General features: G+C 48.1%; 1 protein-coding gene across 2 annotated transcripts; it reads right to left on the bottom strand.

The window, feature by feature from the left end:
- Positions 1-1,731: 1,731 nt before the first annotated feature.
- Positions 1,732-9,022, bottom strand: LOC147101597 (uncharacterized). Of its 2 annotated transcripts, none has more exons than XM_085965280.1 (4): positions 8,671-9,022; positions 6,943-7,231; positions 5,583-5,732; positions 1,732-4,210 (listed from the first exon to the last, which is right to left on the bottom strand). In XM_085965280.1, the coding sequence occupies exons 2-4, from the start codon at positions 7,057-7,059 to the stop codon at positions 4,046-4,048; spliced, it is 432 nt and encodes a 143-aa protein (XP_085821406.1). In that variant the 5' UTR covers positions 7,060-7,231; positions 8,671-9,022; the 3' UTR covers positions 1,732-4,045. The 2 variants fall into 2 exon arrangements, with proteins under 2 accessions (XP_085821406.1, XP_085821405.1); XM_085965279.1 differs by having other exon boundaries at positions 6,943-7,196.
- Positions 9,023-26,718: the final 17,696 nt, after the last annotated feature.

Genomic DNA, 26,718 nt, shown 5'->3' with positions numbered 1-26,718 from the left:
TACCGTTATCACTCCCCTCTTCAAAAAAAATCCTTGACCTCTCTATTCTTGCAAACTATCACCCCATCTCCAACCTCCCTTTCCTCTCCAAAGTCCTTGAATGTGTTGTCACCTCCTAAATCACAGAAACCCCACAGTGCAGATAGAGGCCATTTCGGCCCATCGAGCCTGCACCGACACATATCCCACCCAATCCCTGTAACCCCACATATTTAATCCCCCCTAACACTAAGGGTCAATTTATCATAGCCAATCAACCTAACCCGCACATCTTTGGACTGTGGGAGGAAACCAGAGCACCCGGAGAAAACCCACGCAAACACGGGGAGAATGTGCAAACTCCACACAGTCGCCCGAGGCCGGATTCGAACCCGGGTCTCTGGCACTGTGAGGCAACAGTGCTAACCACTATGCCACCGTGCTGCTCTTCCCCATCTTTCCCAAAACTCCATTTGAATCTCTCGAATCAGGTTTCCGCCCCTGCTACAGCACTGAAACGGCCATTATCAAAGTCACAAATGACATCCTATGTGACTGTGACCGTGGTAAACTATCCCTCCTCATCCCTCTCGACTTGTCTACAGCCTCTAATACAGCTGACCACACCAAACTCCTCCAACGCCTTGCCTCCACTGTCCAGCTCAGGGCTGCTTCAGTTGGTTCCACTCTTCCAATCATAGCTGAGCATCTCCAGCAATTAATTCTCTTCCCGCCCCCGCACAGTTAGCGCTGGAGCCCCACCCCACCCCACCCCACCCCCCAAGGATCTATCCTTGGCCCCTTCTCTCATGGTGACATCGTCCAAAGACATTATGCCAGCATCCAAATCTACATTGACGACACCCAGCTCTACCTCTCCCAATCCCTCCACTGCCTCGTCCGATTGGTTGCCCTGGATGAGCCGTAATTTCCTCCAGTTAAACATTGGGCAGACTGAATCTATTGTCTTTGGCCCCCCGCCACAAACTCTGTACCCTAGTCTCCGACTCCAACCCCCTCCCTGGCCACTGTCCCAGGCTGAACCAAACGGTTCACAACCCAAGGTGTCTATTTGACCCTGAGCTGAGCTTCCGACTCCATATCCTCTCCCTACACAAAGACTGCCAACTTCCACCTCCGGAACATCGCTCATTCTCCATCTCCCATCGCTTTCCTGCTGTAACTCTGGTGGGACACTATCGGAATCGCCAGGGAGTTAAGGTAGAACTCCGGTGGAACCTATACGGGATGTCAGGGTCTATGTGCATGGATAAAGGGATGTCAGGGCCTATATACACGGATAACGGAATGTCAGGGCCTATGTACACGGATAACGGGATGTTAGGGCCTATGTGCACGGATAACGGGATGTCAGGGCCTATATACACGGATAACGGGATGTCAGGGCCTATATACACGGATAACGGGATGTCAGGGCATATGTGCACGGATAATGGGATGTCAGGGCCTATATACACGGATAACGGGATGTCAGGGCCTATGTTCACGGATAACGGGATGTTAGGGCCTATATACATGGATAATGGGATGTCAGGGCCTATATACATGGATAACGGCATGTCAGGGCCTATATACACTGATAACGGGATGTCAGGGCCTATATACACGGATAACGGGATTTCAGGGCCTATGTACACGGATAACAGGATGTCAGGGCCTATATACATGGATAACAGGATGTCAGGGCCTATATACATGGATATATTAGTTGCATTTCAAAAGAACAACAAAGACGGTATAAAACGTTTTATTTTAACAGTCGTAAATATTAGTCCATCGACCATAACGTACCTTTAATTGAAAGCACTTTACCTGTATTGTCCCATTATCATTGTAAATATATTCAAGATACAAAAGTTTACAAATATTAAAAAGGAACAGCATTTTAAATATTTGGTCACGGTATTGTTTTTGGTCGAAATGCCTCTATTCCCGTTGCAAGATGCAAATTGCTATTCAACATCAAAATATTCTGTCAGACAAACAGGATTTGTTTCATCCCAAAAACACTTCACTTCAGCTCAAACAACACAAGATGCCCTCCTGGCAAATCCCGCAGCGATCGTGGCAAAACTCGGCAAGTGGAAAACATTAATGAGAAATTACTTTGGATCATATGACAATAACAGCTTAGTGTTCAGGATTCATCGCAGAATCAGACAGCACAGAAGGAGGCCATTCGGCCCATTGTGCCTGTGCCGGCTCTTTGAAAGAGCTCTCCAATTAATCTCACTCCCCCTGCCCTTTCCCCATAGCCCTGCAAATTTTTCCTTTTCAAGTATTTATCCAATTCCCTTTTGAAAATGACTATTGAATCTGCTTCCACCGCCCTTTCAGGCAGCGCATTCCAGATCACAACAACTCGCTCCTTTCCCCTCTGGTTATTTTGCCAATTATTTTAAACCTGTGTCCTCTGGTTACCGACCCTCCTGCCACTGGAAACAGTAATAAAATCTGGGGCTGTTGTCACAGCAACAGTGAAAAGTAGTCTTCGGTCATTATTATTGGGGTAATCAGAGAGAAAGAAAGAACTTGCATTTATATAGCGCCTTTCACAACCTCAGGACGTCACAAATCGCTTTACAGCCAATGAAGTACTTTTTGAAGTGTAGTCACTGTTGTAATGTAGGAAACGCGGCAGCCAATTTGCGCACAGCAAGCTCCAACAAACAGCAATGTCATAATGACCAGATAATCTTGATAATGACCAGATGTTGATTGAGGGATAAATATTGGCCCAGGACACTGGGGAGAACTCCCCAGCTCTTCTTCAAAATAGCGCCGCGGGATCTTTTACATCCACCCGAGAGAGCAGTCGGGGCCTCGGTTTGATGTTTGTTCTGAAAGACGGCACCTCCGACAGTGCGGTGCTCCCTCAGCACTGCATTGGGAGCTCAAGCCTCGGGAGTGGGGACTTGAACCCACGACCTTCTGACTCAGAAGCGAGAGCGCTACCCACTGAGCCACAGCTGACCTCTTAATCAGCCAACACCATAACAAATGACCATGGCTGGCAGGTGTAATGGGACGGAGAAGCCTTTCTTGTCTGTACACAGAATGAGAATGGATGCTGGAATCATCGAGTCTGGTGCAAATTGGAGACACTTGTGTTTAGAGCAATGAATCTGGGAAACTGGGAATGTTGGGACGCACAAGCAGGAATCAAACATAGAAGATAGGAGCAGGAGTAGGCCATTCGGCCCCTTGAGCCTGCTCCGCCATTCAATGAGATCATGGCTGATCATCCAAACTCAATGGGGGAGAAATTGGGTGAGTAGCGCCACCTGTTAGCGCCTAAAGAGGCAGTCAGTGGCTGTAGCGCCACTGGCTGTGTCTCCGGCGATATTCAGTAGGGGCGCTAATGGTGGCGTTAGGCATTTGCGCTGCGCCGCCACCGATGACGTCATCGGTGTGCGCAGCACCCCATTCATGCCCCGTTCGCGATATTTGGTAGCGAACGCTGCAGTTGCGCCACTCGCTACCCGCGCCCGGTTCACGGGGCCTTACTGTGCCGGCAGCGGCACAAGTTAAGGTGGAGGTGCGGGGCGGCCGCTTTTTTGGCGGCCGCCTGCCAGCACCTCCGTCCCCGGCCTCCTAACTGCCGCCCCCGCGGCATTGCCGGCTGTTTCCCGAGAGCCCGGCACTTCTCCTTGGTGCCGGGCTCATTTGCCGGCACTCGCGAGCGGGGATCGCGCTGTTGCAGGCACCTCCCCCTTAACAGTGGGAGGAAGGCCTGCAGTACCGCAGCGTGCCGTGCCGCAGCATGTGGCGCTGCAGGACGTTGCGCTGCGATAATCAGTTTCAGCGCCCTAAGAGGGACGTGGAGCGCCTCGAGCCTCGCCCCGTCTCCCTCGAGGGGCACTGAAACTGAATTTCTGGCGATCGGTATCACTCCGATCACTGCGCTAAATCCTGCGCTCAGGCGACTTTTGCGCCACTTTGGCGCCCCAACCCAATTTCTAGGCCAATGTGTCGTTAGTCGCCCCCCTTCTCCCCACATCTGATCACGGGCAGTGGGGGGGGTTCGAGGCTCTCAGGCCGTTTGTTACCAAGCGCACGACATCTCAGACGCAGCATCGCTGTTTCGCCGGGTTCTCACCGGGGACCATCCCACCTCCGACCGCGTGTCGTCTGTGTACGTGGACTTCGGCCAGCGGCCATAGCGCTTGCTGGATTGTTTGTTATTCCAAATCCGGGGCTTTGTGTTCATCTGAAAGACAACGCTTTATATTAAAAACACCAGACACACATGCGCACACAAAGACACAGGCACACACACTCATACATTATACATATATCGTATGTACATTATACACACCTCTTACATTATCCATATACATCACATACATTATACACATTGGATATACATTATCCATACATTGCATACATGATACAAGCACAGGCATACTTACACCATACATACATCATACACTATACATACAGCACACATATTATACAAACATTAGAGCTGTACACATTATATACATTATATGTATATCATATACAGATTTATATATTATACACACATCCCACATACAAGGTACATGCACACAATTATACTTGCACCGCATGTACATTATACACGCACCCACATTATACATACACCATACATGCATTGTATGTACATTATGCACACATCATATACATTATATATTTATCATCTAAAATCCAAAGGGTAGATATTCTGATTGGTGGAGCTCACACACAAGTGCTGAAGGTATGTGGGCTACATTTCTAGCTGCTCGACTTATCGTGTTAACCCCTGCCTAAAAATGGTGCATGATTTACACACTGAAATCTCCACTAACTGGTGGGCATGAGTGTGAACTTTGCTGACTGGAATTTATAGACACATCTGGGGGTTCTATCAACCAGGAGACACAATTCTGTAATAGAAAATACAATGCATGCCGCCTATCGTAGATCTGTACAATCTGGAGGTGAGGAGAGGGAGGGGGCGAATTGTGCCTCAGTGGAACGGACCTTTCACACTGGATTTCTAACAGTAATTTATAGCGTGTCGTGCAGATGACTCAAAAACTCTGAGTTTATCAGTGAGTAGCCAAGTCAGAGAGGCCAGCGGGATCTTGAGTATTTAAAACCCTCCATGGCCTCACCCCTCCCTATCTCTGTAACCTCCTCCAGCCCTACAACCCTCCGAGATCTCTGCGCTCCTCCAATTCCGGCCTCTTGCGCATCCCCGATTTCCTTCGCTCCACCATTGGTGGCCGTGTCTTCAGCTGTCTTGGCCCTCAGCTCTGGAATTTCCTCCCTAAACCTCTCCGCCTCTCCACCTTTAAGACCCTCCTTAAAAGCCACCCCTTTGACCAAGCTTTTGGTCACCTGTCCTAATATCTCCTTATGTGGCTCGGTGTCAAATTTGATTAACGCTCCTGTAAAGCACCTTGGGACATCTTACTACATTAAAGGCGCTATATAAATGCAAGTTGTGTAGGTTAACTCCCCACAAATCTGTGCTGAGTTAGCTGGTGGTAAAAGGGGCCATAACATTGTCGGGGGGTGGGGGGGGAAGCAATCTATATATTTTTAAATTTGTACCACGACTACAAACTCTCGCTCACCTGCACAAACACAGCCGTGTTCATCTGGAGCGTCTCCATTCGCTCGTTCATTCTCGCCAGCCAGTCCCCGTGGTCCATAATCGACAGTTTCAGGTCATCGTTGGCGTCCTGTATAAAATCGAAGCCAATCTCGCTGCTGGGTGACAGAGCCTGGATCCCAGGAACACACAGCACAGCGCTGTCAAACATACTGAAATGACGGGCAGGAAAAGACCAGCTGCTCCATCAAGCCTGCTCCGACACGCACGACAGCTGGAGCAGCACGACCAGACACGTCCTACCCCATCCCTACCATCCCATCCGCAGCTTATAATCTCCTGGGAGAGAAAATCTCAGGGACAGTAAGGGGGGAAAAAAGAAACTCTGGATAATCCTCTCTGACACCGCTCCCCCCCACCCCCTGCAAGATCCCTGAAACCAGTCCAAGAGATCACGTGGATCATGGGTACGTTATGTGCCTGAAAGGGCGGTGGAAGCAGATTCAATAATAACTTTCAAAAGGGAATTAGATAAATACTTGAAAAGGAAAAATTTGCAGGGCTATGGGGAAAGAGTAGGAGAGTGGGACTAATTTGAGAGCTCTTTCAAAGAGCCGGCACAGGCACGATGGGCCGAATGGCCTCCTGTGCAGTGTCATTCTATGATTCTACAATCCACTTAAAATTCCTGTATGTTGCGATCTCTGGCCCAGTCAAGCTCCCTCTTGAAAGCATGCAAAGAGTCAGCACACGCCACACCAGATAATCTGTTTTCAGTGATGTTGGTTGAGGGATAAAAATATTGGCCAGGACACCTGGGAGAACTCCCCTGCTCTTCTTCGAAATAGTGTTGTGGGATCTTTTACATCCATCTGAGAGAGCAGACGGTGCCTCGGTTTAACATCTCATCCAAAAGTCGGCACCTCCGACAGTGCAGCGTTCCCTCAGTACTGCACTGGAGTGTCCACCTAGATTATGTGCTCAAGTCTCTGGAATGAGACTTGAACCCACGACGTTCTGACTCGGAGGCGAGAGTGCTACCCACTGAGCCACGGCCGACACTAAATTGTAACCAAGGTACAACCGTCTCTGCCCAAATCTAGGAGAAAAGTACTGACACAATGTTTATCTTAATTAACACCCTCTCCCCACCCAGTAAGGAATCCAAGGCACAAACTCATGCTCTTGCACAGGTATCTTCTTAGGCAGTCCCTCAGAACCGAGGATGACTTCCTAAGAAGAAGATTTATTTAACTCGCAATTTGCTACCATCCTGAGTTTAGGGACTTATTTCTGTGGAAGGGGCTGATACCTGTCCCTAAACTCAGGATGGTAGCAAATTGCGAGTTAAATAAATAACGTGAGAATGAAACGCGCGTTACCTCGGCGATGGAAAGTCGCAGGTGCTCCAACTTGTCGACTTGAGCCCTCAGGCGATCCTCCAGATCTTTCATCAGAGCCAAGTTTTCGTCGGTCTTCAGACTTTCTCTCCGTGACATGGCGACGACTCGCAACGGGGGTTCGGCTCGGGACAAAGTAAAGGAGCTGAACTTTATTCAACGGGCTTCAGAGGCTCACAATCAGGGCCGACCTTGGGGAAAATGGCGAACTTGCCACCCTTTCTTTGTGTTTAAGTCTGTAGTAGTATTAGCGAAAGTTTCAGAAATATAGCTGTAATCTCAAAAGTTTTTTTATAATTTAAATAATAAACAATATAAGTCATAAAAAATAACATTATAGCTAAGTGACAAATAAACTAATCATTAAATTAAACACTAAAACGAATAAATAACAATAACAAATAAAAAACCTTTGTTCACCATATCATTCTCGATAGACCGGATGGCCAGCGAAGATAGCCTGTCGTCTCCCATGGTCGATCGCAAATATGTTTTTATGAGCTTCAACTTTGAGAAGCTCTATTCGCTGTTTGCCACCGATACGGGCACGGTTAACAGGATCCTGAGTGCTCACTGATACAGGCACGGTTAACAGGATCCTGAGTGCTCTCCATCGCCACCGATACGGGCACGGTTAACAGGATCCTGAGTGCTCACTGATACAGGCACGGTTAACAGGATCCTGAGTGCTCTCCATTGCCACCGATACAGGCAGGGTTAACAGGATCCTGAGTGTAATCCATCGCCACCGATACGGGCACGGTTAACAGGATCCCGAATGCTATCCATCGCCACCGATACGGGCACGGTTAACAGGATCCTGAGTGCAATCCATCGCCACCGATACGGGCACGGTTAACAGGATCCTGAGTGCTATCCATCGCCACCGATACGGGCACGGTCAACAGGATCCTGAGTGCTCTCCATGTGTTTGGGAACTTGCTCTTGAAATTTGTAGTTTGCTCTTCTTGAGGAGCACTGCAGTCTGTTGGAAGCAGATTTTGGAGAGAGCCAAGTTCTTCGCAGTGGTCGATGCCGTTAATGTCAGTCCCTCTCGATCACGGCACCCCTCTGACCACGTCGCCCACCTGTAGGGCTGGCCCTGCTCACAATTGACAGGTGTCGACTCAGCTACAGATCGTGGGTTTAAGGCTCACTCTAGGGTGTAGAATCATGGAATCACACAGCTCAGAAGGAGGTGAATCAGCCCATCATGCCTGTGCCGGCTCTCTGACAGAGCTAACCAATTAGTCTCACTCCCCTTCTCTTTCCCCTTAGCCCTGCAAATTTTTCCTTTTCTAGTATTGCTCCAATTCCCTTTTGAAAGTTACTACTGAATCTGCTTCCACCGCCCTTTCAGGCAGCGCGTTCCAGATATTCTGGGCAATATTCAGAAATAAATGGCTATGGGATTTACACACTCTGCTCACATTAGTGGGGTTTTTTTGGGTGGAAGAAAGGGATTCACCAGGTCACTTGGGGTGGGGGGGAATTCACTGGGTCCTGAGGGTGGGGGAGGGGGGCAGGATATACTGGGTCCTGGCCTCGGGGGGCAGCTGGAGTCAGTTTTCTGGAGATTTGAGCCCCAGGAATCTGAGCAAAAAAAGTTCAGTCACCACAACAAACTTTGTCCCAACTTTTCCCATTTGTTTCTCAGACAGAAAACTTCAACAGCAGCAGGTAAATAACTGTTACCCTGACCGCACTCACCTGGTGGGGGTTTATTTCCTCTGATGGAGAAGGGTGGTGGTGGTGGGGCGGGAGGGTAGTTAAAATGTCCTTTTGTTTCTCTCTAAGTTGTTCTCCAGCCTTTTATACAAGTTGAGTCTTCTAGAGGAATGTGAAGAATTCATCCTCAGTTTGGTGTTAGAGAAAAGCCGGACTGGATTCAACTGAGCCGGATTGAAATGTGTCCACTGCAGTTTGGATTGAGGATGAAAACAAAATTCAGAACCCACGCTAAAAAATGGATTCCTTGGTGTTAGTATACACTCCGGCAAGGGGCTGTGTTAATGGGCGAAGAACAGACTCACAGATTGGGACAGTAAGTAGGATGGGTATAGATGACTTCATCTACCACATGGAGTGGTTGAAGCGAATAGCATAGATACATTTAAGGCAAACATAAGAACATAAGAAATAGGAGCAGGAGTCGGCCATTCGGCCCCTCAAGCCTGCTCCGCCATTCAATAAGATCATGGCTGAGCTTCGACCTCAACTCCACTTTCCCACCCGACCCCCATATCCCTTGATTCCCTTAGTGTCCAAAAATCTATCGATCTCAGCCTTGAATATACTCAACGACTGAGCCTCCACAGCCCTCTGGAGTAGAGAATTCCAAAGATTCACAACCCTCTGAGTGAAGAAATTACTCAAAGCTAGATAAGCACATGAGGGAGAAAGGAATAGAAGGATATGCTGATAGAGTGAGATGACGAGGGGTAGGAGGTGTTATGTTCATAAATAAATAGACGTTTTCATTATGAACAGCTAGTTGAGCTAGTCATTTATTCAGCCATGTGGACTAGTGTACAGGCATCCATCTTGACTACTGCCTTGTGGGTAGCCCACTACTAAACATACAGCTCCACCTAGTGTACCATTCTAGAATGACATGTTACTGATCATTACATCCCCCTTCCTTAGAGGTTAAACAAAATCAATATCAATCAATCATAACGACATAAACATCTTCACAACAGTCAACACATTTTCAAAGCTTTACTTTATGAACTCTAAGCTTTTCATTCTTTTATTATAGTTTTCTTTATACTCAAAGATTAAGTCTATCAGGCTTTTTTACTTCACGTGTGGATCTTCTCAGCACAGGTAGGTCTGATGTGTTTTCATGAGAGCCTGTATGTGTGTTTGTGTTAGATTGTTCTGGTGGTGAGTGACAAGATTCAGTTGCGGCATTGTCATCGATTTGCTCTTGGATAGTTTCTTGTGTTTTCAGGAGGGAACGGCGGTTCCTCCTGAGAATCTGTCCTTCCTCAGTTCTAACAGTGTATGACCTTGGTCCTACTTCCTCAAGAACTGTAGCTTTCCTGTTCCATGCATCTGGATCCTCAATCCTGACAACATCATCCCTTGTTGGATGACTTGTCATAGTGTGATTTCTGTTTCAGCTTTAACAGTTGAAGTCTCTGTCTCAGTTCCTTACTCTGCTTTTCTTTTGCACAGCAGGGTAGCGTGGTGCACAACTTGCGACCCATTAGGAGTTCAGCAGGTGAAGAACCACAGTCTAAAGGGGAGGCTCGGTAGCTCAGCAGGGCGAGATAAGGATCAGACTTGCTTTCTGTTGCTTTCTTCAGTAGCTGTTTGAGAACTTGAACACCTTTCTCTGCCTTACCATTCGACTGAGCATACAGAGGACTGGATGTGAGGTGTTGAAAGTCATAATGTGCTGCAAACTGTTGCCACTCCTTACAGTTGAAGCACGGACCATTGTCGCTAACGGCAATCCTGGGAATTCCATGTCTGGCGAAGATGGATTTAACATGCATTATGACACTGCTTGCTGATGTGCTTGAGAGCAGCGCCATCTCAGGATAGTTAGAATAGTAGTCAATCACTATTAGATAGTCTTTACCATTCAAATGAAAGAGGTCCATACCAATCTTTTGCCATGGTGCTGTTGGTAAGTCAGCTACTATCATTGGTTCCTTAGCTTGTTTGTTTTGGTGTTTCTGACATGTCTCACATATGCCTATCATGTTCTCAATGTCCTTATTTATGCCAGGCCAATAAACAGTGTCTCTTGCTCTCCTTTTGCATTTTTCAATTCCGAGGTGTCCCTCATGAATCCTTTTGAGCATGTCTTGATGTAGAGCCTGTGGAATGACTATTCTGTTCTGTTTTAGTAATAGTCCACTTGCGACACTTAACTCTGACCTGATGTGATAGTACTTTGGACAGGAACCTTTTGGCCAACCATAATGAATGTTCTCTATTACTGTTTGTAACACTGTATCTTTTACTGTTTCTTCTGCTATTTGCTTTGATTTTGTGTCTGACACAGGCAGCGCAGCAGTGACCATACTCACATGAACATCCACGTCTTCCTCAGTAGAGCTCACATGACTCATTGTGGGTGCTCGGGATAGTGCATCTGCTAACACTATGTATTTGCCTGGTGTGTAGATCAGTTCAAAGTCATATCTTTGCAGCTTCATCATGAGTCGTTGAATCCTTGGAGACATCTCATTCGGATTTTTTTTTATGATGGCAACCAGTGGGCAGTGGTCTGTCTCAACTGTGAAGGTGGGAAGTCCATATATGTAGCCATGGAACTTTTCTAGTCCAACTACCAAGCCTAGACATTCCTTTTCAATCTGGGCGTATCGACACTCAGAATCAGTCATAGACCTGGAGGCATAGGCAACAGGCTTCCAATCTTCACCCTCTGCTTGTAGCAAGACCGTGCCTAGGCCATCTTTTGATGCATCTGTTGACACTTTGATTCTCTTTGTTGGGTCAAAGAAGGTGAGTACAGGTGTGGTTGTCAGCACTGTTTTGAGGTTCATCCACTCTTGTTCATGTCTTCCTGTCCATGCAAACTCATTTGTTTTATGTAGCAGGTCTCGCAGACAGGCTGTCTTGGCTGACAAGTTAGGAATGAACTTTCCAATGAAGTTTATCATCCCCATGATGCGTAGCGCTCCTTTTTTGTCAGTGGGTCGGGGCATGTTGAGTATGGCGTTTACTTTTTCCATATCTGGCTCTATTCCTTTACCAGATAGATTATCTCCTAGGAAAGTGACTTCCTGGACGCCAAACTGACACTTGGCTTTGTTGAGCTTCGGTCCATTCCGGCGTATGCTCTGTAGCACTTTAGTCAGTCTCTCATTGTATTCTTTCAGTGTAGAGCCCCAGATGATGATGTCATCAACATAGACCCGAACTCCTTCCAGACCTTCAATTATGTATTCCATCGCTCTATGAAAGATTTCAGATGCAGATATTATCCCGAAAGGCATTCTGAGGAAACAATACCTGCCAAATGGTGTGTTGAAGGTACAGTATTTGGTGCTCTCTTCATCCAGTTTTAGTTGCCAAAATCCTTGTGAGGCATCGAGCTTTGTGAAGTATCTGGCACCTGACATTTCACTGGTGATTTCTTCTCGCTTGGGAATCTGGTAGTGTTCACGTTTTATATTTGCATTTAAGTCCTTTGGATCCATGCATACTCTTAGATCATTGTTCTTTTTCTTTACACATACCATGGAGTTAACCCAGTCTGTTGGCTCTTCGACTTTCCTGATGACTCCTAGTGTAGTCATTCTGTCCAGTTCTTTCTTGAGCCGGTCACGCAGGGGTGCTGGAACTCTCCGTGGAGCATGTACCACTGGCTGAGCATTCTCCTTTAGCTGGATCTTGTAAGTGAATGGTAGAACTCCAAATCCTTTGAACACATCCTGGAAATTACTCACTACAGAATCCACCGAGTCATCTGGTCTGCTTATGGCACAGTTTATACGGTAGACCCTCTTGACCAGTTCTAAGTCCTCACAAGCTTTGTCACCTAGTAGTGAATCAAGTCCTTCAGCCACAACAGAAAACATGAGATGATGCACTTTGTCTTTGACTATCACTTTAAGTGTGCATACACCTAAGCTATCTATTTTCTGTCCATTATAGTTCTTCAGTAGTACTGACTTTTTCTGAATTTTGGGCTTTTCTTTCATATTTTTAATGTCACTCATACTGATTAAGTTTGCTTTTGCCCCAGTGTCTAGTTTCAATGTAACTAATGCTCCATTTACCTGCAGTGGCATCATCCATTTGTCCTCTTTTACTGCATTAAATTTATGTTCAGCATTGTCCATTCCTGAGGGCTGCACATTTTCTGTATCCTTTTCTATATTGTCACATGACACCATTCCTACAAAAAATGTCTCACTTAAATCAGTGTCCTCAATCACATTGACTTGTTGCCCTTTCTTTGTTTTTACTTTTGAAAAGCATTGTTTGGCAAAGTGATTCTTTCCATTACATTTTGTGCACATTTTCCCAAACGCTGGGCATTGTCTTGACAGGTGCTGGTAACCACAGCGTTTACAATTAAAAGTTCCATCCTCCGATTGCTTTGCATTTCTGTTCTGCCCATGTTTCTTCCCCTTGTAGGACACAGCACCGACAGCAGCACAGTCACTCATTCCAGTCGCATTATTATTAATTTCACTGAAAGTCTTTGCGTGCTGTTGAGCTAGCTCACTGGCATGGCATATTTTCACAGCATCCTCCAATGTTAGTTCGGTTTCTCTCAACAAACGTTCCCTGACCTTTTTATCATGTATACCAAACACAATCTGGTCACGAATCATGGATGATTTCAGTTCAGAGAAATTACATGTCTGTGCTTTCAGTTTCAGATCGGTCACAAAGCTATCAAAAGTCTCATTTTGCTGCTGTGTCCGTGAACGGAACACGTACCTCTCATAGGTCTCGTTCTTTTTGGGAGAACAATGTGTATCAAACTTCTTTAGCACATCGTCCATTTTTTCTCTGTCCTCCTCTTGATCAAATACAAACATATTAAATACCTCTATCGCCTGCGGGCCTGCAACCGTGAGCAGTAACGCTATTTTCCTTGCGTCTGGCATCGTACTGAACCCGATGGCGGCAATGTAGAGTTTGAATTGTTGTTTAAAAGTCCGCCAATTGCAGTCGACATTCCCCATGAGTTTCAAACCCTCCGGTGGCTTCAAATTCGCCATGTCGCGTTTCACAATATTCAGCAGATTTTACCAAACCTGGTACCATGTTATGTTCATAAATAAATAGACGTTTTTATTATGAACAGCTAGCTTGAGCTAGTCATTTATTCAGCCATGTGGACTAGTGTACAGGCATCCATCTTGACTACTGCCTTGTGGGTAGCCCACTATTAAACATACAGCTCCACCTAGTGTACCATTCTAGAATGACATGTTACTGATCATTACAGGAGGAGGCTCGTGTGGAGCAGAAACACCGGCACGGACCAGTTGGGCCGAAGAGCCTGCTTCTGCGCTGTAAATGCTAGATATTCTGTGCATTTTATCAATCGCATCTCCTCAGAAGGGCTGCTGCCCGGCAACACATTCAATGTTCTTCTCTTTCCTTCTCTCATGTGCTTATCTAGATAGTGAGCAGGGTATTGAGCATGGAGTGTATCATAGGAATGGAAGGAGGTCATTCAGCCCCTCGAGCCTGTTCCGCCATTCTTTTAGATCATGGCTGATCTGTATCTTAACTCCATTTATCTGCCTTTGCTCCATATCCCTTAATACCCTTACATAGAATTACATAGAATTTACAGCATAGAAACAGGCCATTCGGCTCAATAGGTCCGTGCCGGTGTTAATGTTCCACACGAGCCTCCTCCCACCCTACTTCATCTCACCCCATCAGCACAACCTATTCCTTTCTCCCTCATGAACTTATCCAGCTTCCCCTTAAATGTATCTCTGCTATTCGCCTCAACCACTCCCCGTGGTAGCAAGTTCCACATTCTCACCACTCTCTGGGTAAAGAAGTTTCTCCTGAATTCCTCATTGGATTTATTAGTAACTGTCTTATATTTATGGCCCCTAATTCAAGTCTCCCCCATAAGTGGAAACATCTTCTCTACGTCTACCCTATCAAACCCTTTCATAATTTTAAAGACCTCTATCAGGTCAACCCTCAGCCTTCTCTCTTCTAGAGAAAAGAGCCCCAGCCTGTTCAGTCTTTCCTGATAGTTATAATCTCTCAGTTCTGGTATCATCCTTGTAAAAAAAATTTGAACTTTCTCCAGTGCCTCGATACCATTTTTGTAAGATGGAGACCAGAACTGTGCACAGTGACTCCAAGTGTGGTCTAACCAAGGTTCAATACAAGTTTAACATAACTTGTCTGCTTTTCAATTCTGTCCCACTAGAAATGAACCCCAGTGCTTCGTTTGCATTTTTTATGGCCTAGTTAACCTGCATTGCTAGTCTTAATGACTTGTGAAGCTGTACCCCTAATCTCTTTAATAACAACAGAAAACATTGGAAAAACTCAGCAGGCCAGGGCAGCATCCGTGGAGAGAGAAACAGAGTCAACGTTTCAGGTCGATGACCTTTCGTTAGAACTGGAAAAAAGCAGGAAATGGAACAGGTTTAGGGGCTGGGAAAAGGGGGAGGGGATGAAAGAACAAAAGGGAAGGTCAGTGATAGGATAGAAGGCAGGAGAGATTGAGAGACATTAAGAGATATTCAAGGCGAGAGGAGGTGGTAATGGGACAGGTTAAGAAACAAAGTGTTGTGTTTTGAGTTTTGCTTCAATTAAGTTTGTCCCAGTTCCCGGGTGTTACCTGAAGGGGGTGCTGGGGGGCTCGGTTTTACTTTGTCTTTCACTTTCAGTTTCGGGTTCTGCCATGCAGACAATGTGCTGTAATGTCCACCCATTTACTCAGTAAATAGTTAAAGGTACATTCCGTCTCCTCTATTCATTACTGTTCGGTCAAGATGCAATACTGGCGATGAGGCGGCTGTTGAACTCTCTAGAAGGACGGAGATAGACATGCGAACCTACAGCCGTGATATTGGAAATTGCGATGAGTGGGCCACTCAGCTAGCAACATCAATGGCATTTTGATAGTTGGCTAGCTGCAACGTAGACGGCGGACAGAGTATTGTGCGGGCCAGGCAACTACCGTGAGTGTAGCTACCGTAACTCTGGCCGGAGGAGAAAAAGAATTTTTAAAAAACAGAAAAAAGTCCGTGGATCTTAAAGAGACAGTGCACATTAAAACTATGACGACCTTGGAACATATTGAAGAGTTCTCTGGGGATAAGGACAGTTCATGGGAGGAATACGCAGAAAGACTGGGGTGTTTCTTTGAGGCCAATAATATTGACAAAGAGAAGAAGTGCTCAGTGTTGCTAAGTGTATGCGGAGCTGCTACTTACTCCGTCCTGAGTTCATTGGTGGCTCCTCGTAAACCTAGTGAGGTGGATTATGCTGATTTGATTGAGAAGCTGCAGAAACATTTTAACCCAAAACCCTGAGATTGTGCAGCGTTTCCATTTTCACAATTGTAAACAACAGCCTGGACAATCTATTTCAAGTTACATTGCTGAGTTGAGGAAACGCTCATTACATTGTAATTTTGGTGACCATTTAGACAATATGCTCCGTGATCGGATTGTGTGTGGAGTGCTGGACTCGGCATTGCAGCGACAGCTGTTAGCGGAGAAGGCCCTGACGTTCCGACTGGCCGAGGAGAAGGCTTTAGCAGCAGAGGCTGCATTGATGAACACACGTATGCTCCGTACAGAGGCAGCACCATCTCAGGCCACCGAGGAGGTGCACAAGACTACACACGCAGCTGCTGCTGCGAGAGACATGGAGGCAACTAAAGAGACAGGAAGAAAATGTGTCCGCTGTGGGGCTCTCCATGGTTCCACTACATGCAAATTTGTGTCAGCGGTATGTCATTTCTGTAAGAAAAGAGGACACATAGCTCGTGTCTGCATGAAGAAAGCTCAGGCTGCTGCAGCAGAGCCAACACAAGCATCGCAGACACACACCCTGACACTGGAGGACAACGATGAGTACACAGTGTATACCACGGAAGCTGAGCAGCTACCCCACAGACGGTGGGGATACACGGCAAATGTGATCATGAATGGGGCACCACTCTGAATGGAGGTGGATTCAGGCTCAGCGTGTTCGTTGATAAGTGAAGAGACTTACAATAGGCTGTGGCCAAGTGAACCCCCGGCGATGGCTCAGGTCAGTGGCGTGCTACGGCAGTGGTCCCAAGCTCAACTCCAGGTGTTGGGTATGATTCATGTGGAAGTTAAGTATCAGGCAGTCAAGGACACACTTCCAATTTATGTGGTGGTGGGGCAGGGCACAAGCCTGCTGGGCAGAGATTGGTTTGAGCCCCTCGGTATTGAAGTGACAGGAGTACACACGGTACAGCGACAGCCCATAATGCCTATGTTGGAGAACTATGAAGAGGTTTTTGGTGAGTTCGGGGCCTGTCGGGGGCCGCCAGTCTCAATCGAAGTGGACCCAGGGGTAGCGCCTAAGTTCTTCAAGGCGCGACCAGTTCCTTTTGCATTGCGCAAGAAGGTGGATGAGGCCCTGGATAAGCTGGTGAACCAAGGGGTTCTCTTGCCAGTGAAGAACTCCCGTTGGGCCACCCCTATCGTGCCCATTGCAAAGAAGGATGGGGGCCTGCGCATCTGTGGAGATTACAGATGTACGGTTAATACTGCTGTGTTACCAGATGTGTATCCCTTACCAACAGTTACAGAGCTGTTTTCAACACTGGCTGGGGGCACTCTGTTCACCAAGCTGGATCTCAAGCAAGCATACCAGCAACTGGTCCTGGATGAAGAGTCAGCCGAGCTGTTGACAATCAACACCCACAGAGGACTTTTCCGAGCCACAAGGCTGCAGTTTCGGGTGTCTACGGCTGTGGCAATCTTTCAGAGGTTCATGGACACCCTGTTGGCTGGTGTTCTGGGAGTTCAGCCTTACTTGGATGACATACTGATTACAGGCAAGACACAGGAAGCCCATGATGAGCGGCTGCAGGAAGTACTACGCCGGCTGGCTGAGGTAGGACTACGCCTTCAGAAGGAGAAATGTGTGTTCGCTGCCAATGGGGTGGAGTTCCTGGGATTCCGAGTGGACAAAGACGGTGTGCATCCGACTACGGAGAAGGTGGAGGCTATCAGGAGCGTTCCCACCCCCAAGAACAAGACCGAACTGCAGGCATTCCTCAGACTGTTAAACTTCTACAGTTGTTTTCTCAAGGGCAAAGCCACAATCTTAGAGCCACTGCACAGGCTGTTAGACCAAGCAACAGTGTGGAACTGGACCTCAGCTCATGAAACAGCCTACAGACAGGCAAAGGAACTGCTACAAGCAGATAAGGTTCTGGCACACTATGATGAAAACAAGCCATTGGTGTTGGTGTGTGATGCCTCACCATACGGGCTGGGAGCTCTGTTGGGTCACATAGAGCCAGATGGCCGGGAAGTGCCTATCAGTTTTGCCTCAAGAACACTCTCAACAACAGAACATAATTACGCCCAGATTGACAAGGAGGCCCTAGCCATCATATTTGGGGTAAAGAAGTTCAGCCAGTACCTGTTAGGGAGACAGTTCGTCATCTACACAGACCACAAGCCACTCTTGGGGCTCCTGCATCACTCCAAGCCCATGCCCCAGATCATATCACCGCGTATGCTTCGGTGGAGTCTGATGTTGGGGGCCTACAGTTATGAACTTTGCTACAGGCCTGGGAAGATGCTGGCTAATGCTGATGCTCTGAGTCGCTTGCCTTTGAACCGGCCAATGGCTGAGACGCCACCACCCCCGGAGGTGCTGCTACTGGAGGAGCTCCCGGAGGCCCCACTCCATGCCTAGCGGATTGGCAGCCTCACACAGAAAGATCCAGTCTTATCACGGGTGCTACGCTGGCTGCTGCATGGCTGGCCCTCCGAGGTCCAGGAGGAGCATTTCAAGCCCTTCGTTCAGAGGCACCATGAAATGTCTGCACACAAGAACTGCGTGCTCTGGGGAAGCCGTGTGGTGGTTCCTGCCGCCGCAAGAGAGGAGGTGCTGAAAATGCTGCATGACTCACACCCTGGGATTGTGCACATGAAGGCGTTGGTGAGAAGCTACGTCTGGTGGCCGGGGTTGGACCGAGACATGGAGGAGGTGGTAAAGAGCTGTGAGACATGTCAGCTGACTCGCCATAGCCCATCCAAGGTTCCCCTTCACCCCTGGGAGTGGACCACTCGTAAATGGTCAAGACTCCACATTGACTTTGCAGGGCCATTTCAGGGGAAGGTCTTTTTGATAGTGGTGGATTCTCATTCGAAATGGCTGGAGGTGGCTATCATGAGCTCCATGACATCCAGTGCAGTGATCAACGCATTGCGTTTGCTGTTTGCCACACATGGGGTCCCCGACGTGCTGGTTTCGGACAATGGAGCAGCCTTCACGTCAGCGGAGTTCAAGGCTTTTGCAGGCAGAAACTGGATCCGCCACGTGACCACAGCGCCCTATCACCCCTCCTCTAACGGGCAGGCAGAGAGGATGGTACAAACCACAAAAGAGGCACTGGTGAGGATATCGGTGGGGGACTGGCAAACCAGATTGGCCAGGTTCCTGTTATCACAGCATACCACACCAAACTCAGCAACGGGGAAGAGTCCTGCCGAGATGCTGATGGGTCGCCGGCTGGCGACTGCACTGGACCGGCTACACCCGGACTACAGGGATGAGATGCACACAAAGCAAGAGGAGCTGGCTAAGAAGCACCAGGGCACCGCCAGGCAGTTCGAGCCGTCAGAGACTGTGTTTGCCCGTTGCTATGCAGGAGGACACGGGTCCCCTGTCGTACAGCGTCCGTACACCTGATGGCCAGCTACACAGACGCCACGTAGACCAGCTATGGGGTCGTACTCCGGTGAGAGTAACAGAGACGTCACAGGCTAGGCCATTGTCTCCGCCACCTCTGCCAGGCAGTGACGGCCTGCTTCCTGCAACAACGACGGAAGCCACATCGACAGAAGGTGTCACGGAGTCATCAGCCACGGAGGAAGGTTTTCCTGCGGCTAGCAGTGGCACCCCGACTATGCCTGTCCAGCGGCGCTCAAGTCGGGTTAGATTCCGTCCCAGATGCCTGGAGGACTAAGGGGTTTTATCTGGGGGAAAGGAGTGTTGTGTTTTGAGTTTTGCTTCAATTAAATTTGTCCCAGTTCCCGGGTGTTACCTGAAGGGGGTGCTGGGGGGCTCGGTTTTACTTTGTCTTTCACTTTCAGTTTCAGGTTCTGCCATGCAGACAATGTGCTGTAATGTCCACCCATTTACTCAGTAAATAGTAAAAGGTACATTCCGTCTCCTCTATTCATTACTGTTCGGTCAAGATGCAATACAAAGGATGGCTCTAGATGGGGTGTGAATTGCGCTGGCAGAATGAAGGACAGCTGCCATGTGGGAGGGAAGAAGAAAAATAGGGGCTGAGGTTATGATCTGAAATTGAGTCCAGAGGGCTGTAGAGTGCCTAATCGAAAGATGAGGTGCTGTTCCTCGAGCTTACGCTGAGCTTCCGTGGGCCAGTGCAAGAGGCCGAGGACGGTGAGGTCTGAGTGGGAATGGGGAATGGAGCAGAGAATTAAAGTGACAGGCCACCGGGAGCTTGAGGTCCCCCTTACGGACTGAACGGAGGTGTTCCGCAACGCGGTCACCCAATCTGCATTTGGTCTCCCCAATGTAGAGGAGACCACTAATCTCTTTGCTCCTCTACCCATTTAAACTCTTACTTTCCAAGGAGTATGTAGCCTTCTTATTCCACCTACCAAAATGAGCCACCTCACACTTACCTATATGGGGAGCGTGCAGGAGAATGGGATTAGACTGGGTGGGTTATTAAACAGTATAGGAAGTGAGCAGAAGAATGGGATTAGACTGGGTAGGATATTAATGGGTATGGGAAGTGAGCAGGAGAGTGGGATTAGACTGGGTGGGATATTAAAGGGTGTGGGGAGTGAGGAGAGTGGGATTAGACTGGGTGGGATATTATAGTGTGTGGGGAGCAAGGAGAATGGGATTAGACAGGGTGGGATATTATAGTGTGTAGGGAGGGAGGAGCAGAGTGGGATTAGACTGGGTGGGATATTATAGTGTGTGGGGAGCGAGGAGCAGAGTGGGATTAGACTGGGTGGGATATTATAGTGTGTGGGGAGGGAGGAGCAGAGTGGGATTAGCCGGTGGGATATTATAGTGTGTGGGGAGCGAGAAGCAGAGTGGGATTAGACTGGGTGGGATATTATAGTGTGTGGGGAGCGAGGAGAGTGGGATTAGCCGGTGGGATATTATAGTGTGTGGGGAGGGAGGAGCAGAGTGGGATTAGACTGGGTGGGATATTATAGTGTGTGGGGAGCGAGGAGAGTGGGATTAGCCGGTGGGATATTATAGTGTGTGGGGAGCGAGAAGCAGAGTGGGATTAGACTGGGTGGGATATTATAGTGTGTGGGGAGCGAGGAGAGTGGGATTAGCCGGTGGGATATTGTGTGTGGGGAGCGAGGAGCAGAGTGGGATTAGACTGGGTGGGATATTGTGTGTGGGGAGGGAGGAGAGTGGGATTAGACTGGGTGGGATATTATAGTGTGTGGAGCAGAGTGGGATTGGACTCAGCTATCAGGAAATGCTCCAGGTGATAACTAAAAATTGACTGCCGAGTTCCAACACCAGGGTCCCTCTGCTTCTCATTGGTCTGGCACCAAATTGTTGCTTTAAATATCTCCCTGAGCAGTAGGGTTGCCAACCCAGGTTTAATATATTCCTGGAGATTTGATCATGTGACATTTGATCACATGGCCTTCGATCACATGACACTGGTCATTGGCTGGGCACAGATGATGGAAGTTGCTCTCACGCCCTCTAGTGGCCTCAGCCCATCTGCTGCTGAAACCCTCATCCTGTGTCTTTGTTACCATCAGACTCGACTATTCCAATGCTCACCTGGCCGGCCTCCCATCTTCCACCCTCCATAAACTTGAGCTCATCCAGAACTCTACAGCTCGTAACCTAACTCGTACTATGTCCCGTTCACCCATCACCCACTGTGCTCACTGACCTACATTGGCTCCCGGTCCGGCAACTCCCCGATTTTAAAATTCTCATCCTAATGTTCAAATCCCATGGGCTCGCCCCTCCCTAGCTGTGTAACCTCCTCTAGCCGTACAATCCTCCGAGATCACAGTGTTTCCTCCAATTCAGGCCTCTTGTGCATTCCCCACTTCCTTCGCCCCACCATTCACGGCCGTGCCGTCAGCTGTCTGGGCCCTAAGCTCGGAATTCCCTCTCTAAATCTCTCCACCTCTCTCTCCTCCTTTAAGACTCTGCTTAAAACTTACCTCTTTGACCAAGCGTTTGGTCACCTGTCCTAATGTCTCGGTGTCACATTTTTGTTCGATTACGCTCCTGTGAAACGCCTTGGAACATTTTATTACATTGCAGGCACTATATAAATGCAAGTTGTTGTTGAATAGCCAGTCGGCTTTTGGTGCTGTTGATTGAAGGAGGCAGGACACTGGGACTATGAAGTACTGACTTTTGCTGCAATCTCGGTGATTCTCATCGTCAAATTATTTTACCCCTCTTTGGTTAAACAACCAAACTCTGGTTGAGGACAGAGGGGGTGATGGGCAGATCCCCAGCCTACACCAATGAAAGAAAGGACTTTCACCATCTCAAGGAAAGCATTTCACAGCCAATGAAGTAATTTTGAAGTGTATCTACTGCTGTAATGTAGGAAACCCAGCAGCCAAATTGCGTACAGCAAGATCCCACAAACAGCAAATGAATGAATGACTGGATGTTCCCGATGGCCGGGGAGTCCAGAACCAGGGGTCACAGTTTAAGGATAAGGGGTAAGCCATTTAGGACAGAGATGAGGAATTTCTTCACCCAGAGAGTGGTGAACCTGTGGAATTCTCTGCCACACAGGGCAGTTGAGGCCAATTCATTAAATATATTCAAGAAGGAGTTAGATATATTTCTTAAGGCTAAAGGGATCAAGGGATATGGGGAGAAGGCATTTGGATGATCAGCCATGATCTCATTGAATGGCGGAGCAGGCTCGAGGGGCCGAATGGCCTACTCCTGCTCCTATCTTCTATGTTTCTATGTTTCACTATTTCTGCTGGTGTTGGGTGAGGGATAAATATTGGCCGGGACTCTTCTTTAAAAATAGTCGCCGTGGGATATTTTTAAGTTCACTTGAGAGGGCAGACGGGGCCTCGGTTTAACGTCTCATCCAAAAGACAGCACCTCCAACAGTCCAGCACTCCCTCAACACTGCACTGGGAGTGTCGGCCTGGATTATGTGCTCAAGTCTTTGGAGTAGGGGCTTGAACCCACGACCTTGGGAGGCAAGAGAGTCCGACCCACTGAGCTCTTGCTCGATGGCCATATTCTGTCAAACACGCGATTCAAGGAAAGTCAACACAGACACGGGTAAAGTTCCAACATCTCTTTAACAATGTAAAACTACAAAGATTTTCTTTTCAGTTCATACAATAATTACCAATAAGTAAAAATTCACTCAGTGGCTTTCAAAACAACTAAAATCTAATTCTGCTTTGTCTCTGTTTTTTAAGTGTATGTCTGCCACGTGTATTTGTATAGGTAAGAAAGGAAGACTTGCATTTATATAGCGCCTTTCACGACCACCGGACGTCTCAAAGCGCTTTACAGCCAATGAAGTACTTTTGAAGTGGAGTCACTGTTGTAATGTGGGAAACGCAGCAGCCAATTTGCGCACAGCAAGGTCCCACAAACAGCAATGTGATAATGAACAGATAATCTGTTTTTGTTATGTTGGTTAAGGGATAAATATTGGCCAGGACACCGGGGAGAACTCTTCTTTGAAATAGTGCCGTGGGATCTTTTACATCCACCTGAGAGAGCAGACGGGGCCTCGGTTTAATGTCTCATCCGAAAGATGGCACATCCGCCAGTGCAGCACCTCCCTCAGCACTGCACTGGAGTGTCAGCCTAGCTTTATGTACTCAAATCCTTGGAGTGGGCACTCGAACCCACAACCTTCTGACTCAGAGGCGAGGGTGCTACCAACTGAGCCACAGGGAGAGAGCAGGAATATGGTATTGAGATAGAGGATCAGCCATGATCTCATTGAATGGCGGAGCAGGCTCGAAGGGCCGAATGGCCTACTCCTGCTCCTATTTTTCTATGGTATGTGCATGCAGGGGGGCTTTTACATGGTGCAGGTGTAGGGGCTGTTTGAACTCAGACTTGATTGAGCTGTGTTATGTACAGTAAAAACAGCCACCTGCCCCTTCATTCAAGTTTCACATGCACTTTCCCCCCACCCCCAAAAAAACCCAAAGATTAAAAACAATCAACTGAAACAGAAACAAAGAAATCAGGAAGAAAGATGGAGTAAAAGTGATACAACAGCCAGGTAGCTGAGGGGCATCCTGAAGGTATATTGCTCACGGCAGCAGTAACTAGACACAATGCAATGCCCCGGCCAATGTTCATGGCCTCGTTCCACCAACAGTGAGCGCACAGTGGACAAGCAGGCACTCAGACCGGAGACCCCTCTCCCGAAACTGGGACCACCCAGTCAGTATCTGAAGAGGGACTTAACGGTTTCGGGGTGTGGACTCCTGGTCTGAACAGGGTTCTTGAAAACCCGCCTCCTCTCTATTAGAGATCTCCAGCGTTATCTGCTTTCATTTGTAGATTTCCAGCATTTGCACTTTTTTTTTTAACCCATCCCAAATCTCGCCACGCCTCCCCCCCCTCCTCCAGAGGTTTTGTAATTTGAAAGACCAGATGGAGGCTTGCTGTCCAAAGTGGCAATTCTCAGCCCACTGCTCATCCTGTGAGCTGCGATAATAATTCCTCTCTCATCAGGGCTCTGAGTTCAGGGGCAAGGGACAGACTGGACTGCAAGACTGAGGCTAATGGGCGCTGTTTTCCTTTCGTACCGCTAGATGTCAGTAGCAGGCTTTATTTGCACTAGGGGATCTCGAGGAAGACACAAACCAGCCAAGGTCCCCTCCAGCTTTGGTATAAATCGAGGGCAACAGCGTCAGGTGACAGCGGAAGGGCAGACTCCATTTCAAGGTGAGGTCAGTGAGTTTGAGCCTTACTCCCCATCCCCCACCCCAGCTGCCCTTTCCTTTTCCATTCAAACCCCAGGGCATTGGTTTTTACCAATATAGTTCCCTTGGTGCTGGTCCAGAAGCAGGATCAGTAACTGGTGGGCAATCCCTGGAGGCATTGAATCCGTGAACTCCTTGATCTACAGCTGTGGAGGCCAAGTCACTGAATATATTTAAAAAGGAGATAGATAGATTTCTAGACCCAAAAGGCATCAAGGGGTATGGGGAGAGAGCGGGAATATGGTATTGAGATAAAGGATCAGCCATGATCATATAGAATGGCGGAGCAGGCTCGAAGGGCCGAATGGCCTGCTCCTATTTTTTTCTATGTTTCTACAGGCCTCAGTGGGATGGGGTGAGATTAGGTGAGGTGGAGTGGGGTGAGGTGGGATGGGGTGAGGTGAGGTGGAGTTGAGGTGGGTTGGGGTGAAGTGGGGTGGAGTGGGTTGGGGTGAGGTGGGTTGGGGTGAGGCGGGGTGGGGCGAGGTGGAGTGGGGCGAGGTTGGGCGGGATTAGTTGGGTGGGGGAGCCCTGAATATAGATCACATACTGGGTCTGAGAGTGACCTGCGGATTGGGGCAACAGTGGGGTAGAAAATAAACTAAAATGGGGAGGAGTGAATAGAAGTCAAACTCTGAATCAGGGTCCATTTGTCATGAGGACGAGGTGTGCAACCTACAGCCAAAAAAATCTAGAGGGACCTCCTACAGTTTTACCTGTCCCAGCACCAGGTGGAGTGAGGAGGCTCTCCCTGACCTACAGCAGATCCTATCCCCACTTCCCGTTAAAACTCAAGAGAGCTCCGGTAATAATAATAAAACATCCTGTTGCCCACACACACATACATATACATAAAATACAGTGAAAGATTTCCCTGCTGGATGAGCTGCACAGACTGGAAGGCACCAGGGTTTGATCCCAATTCTGTAGTGAGTTAGCTGATCAACCGGGTGGGGCGAGCCCTGTATCCCAGCGATGGGGCGGGCTGGGAGGCTGAACTCCACTGCACAGACCCTGCCTCCATCTTGCCACCCGCTTTTGTGGTGACACATGTCCCCGGTAAATATTTGGCCCCTCCCCCTTTTTTTGTTGTTAAACTTACTTAAGGCTCAGATTATTTATTTTTTGGGGGGCCTGATTAATGTTGAAGAATTGTCCTTTTTTTTGCAGCTAGTTTAGGAGGCCCCCAAGACTGTGCGGAATGCACCGAGGGTGGGTATCAGCCCAGTTGGAGGGGTCTCTCCACAGCTCCTGCCCACCAATGTTCCCTGGAAGCTGCGCCTTGTTCTGCAGCTGCCCGTGTCTCTCGATCCGCAGTCCCCTTAATCTCCGCGCCTGCAGAAGCCGGTGAGCAGCCTGTGCGTGACGGTCTGTCTCCACCGTGAGATTACCCTTAGGGCTGGGGTGGGTGGGACACTGTTGCCGGCTCTGAAGGCTTGCGATGCCGCAGATAAGGGGGTTGCTTTGATGGACTCGGTGACGAGGGTCTGGGGGAGGGGGCTTTAAATGTGGCAGCCCTGCGATTCTTTTGTCTCCACTAGTCCTATCACCATCTCGTCTGGTTTTGAATACCTCTTAAAGTCTCTTCACTTCTCTTTTGTTCTCTCCCTGCCCCCAAACTGGCCTTTTAATCTGTTTTATTTCCTGTGCTTTTTCAGTCTTGACGAAGGGTTTCGACCTGAAACATTGACTCTATTTCTCTCTCCACGGATGTTGCCTGGCCTGCTGAGTTTTTCCAGCATTTTCTGTTGTTATTTCTGCGATTCACGGCAGTGCGTGTCACACCTTGCTTCACTTCAGCTACAGCAAAAGTTCAAGGGGCTTGTGTTTCCTCCACAGCTCAAACACGAACTGACACGGTCCTTCCGATTCTATCTCCATTTAATACAATCGAGATGTATTTACATATAGACACAGGATTGGAGTCCCCCCACCATTTGTTGTCTCACATCGTTTCCTCTATAATTTAGATGCATGAAAACATTACACATTCCGTAAAGTACTTGCACCTTTAGAATGAAACCTATTCTTCCGCAGATAATCCCCTTCAGCAACTCAGACATGTCTCGCTGACCCAGTGGGCGAG

Source organism: Somniosus microcephalus, chromosome 23 (assembly GCF_052327205.1).
Source record: "Somniosus microcephalus isolate GS21.2 chromosome 23, FLI_Smic_1.0, whole genome shotgun sequence".
NCBI classification, from domain to species: Eukaryota; Metazoa; Chordata; class Chondrichthyes; order Squaliformes; family Somniosidae; genus Somniosus; species Somniosus microcephalus.
This window is presented reverse-complemented; position numbering and strand designations above follow the sequence as displayed.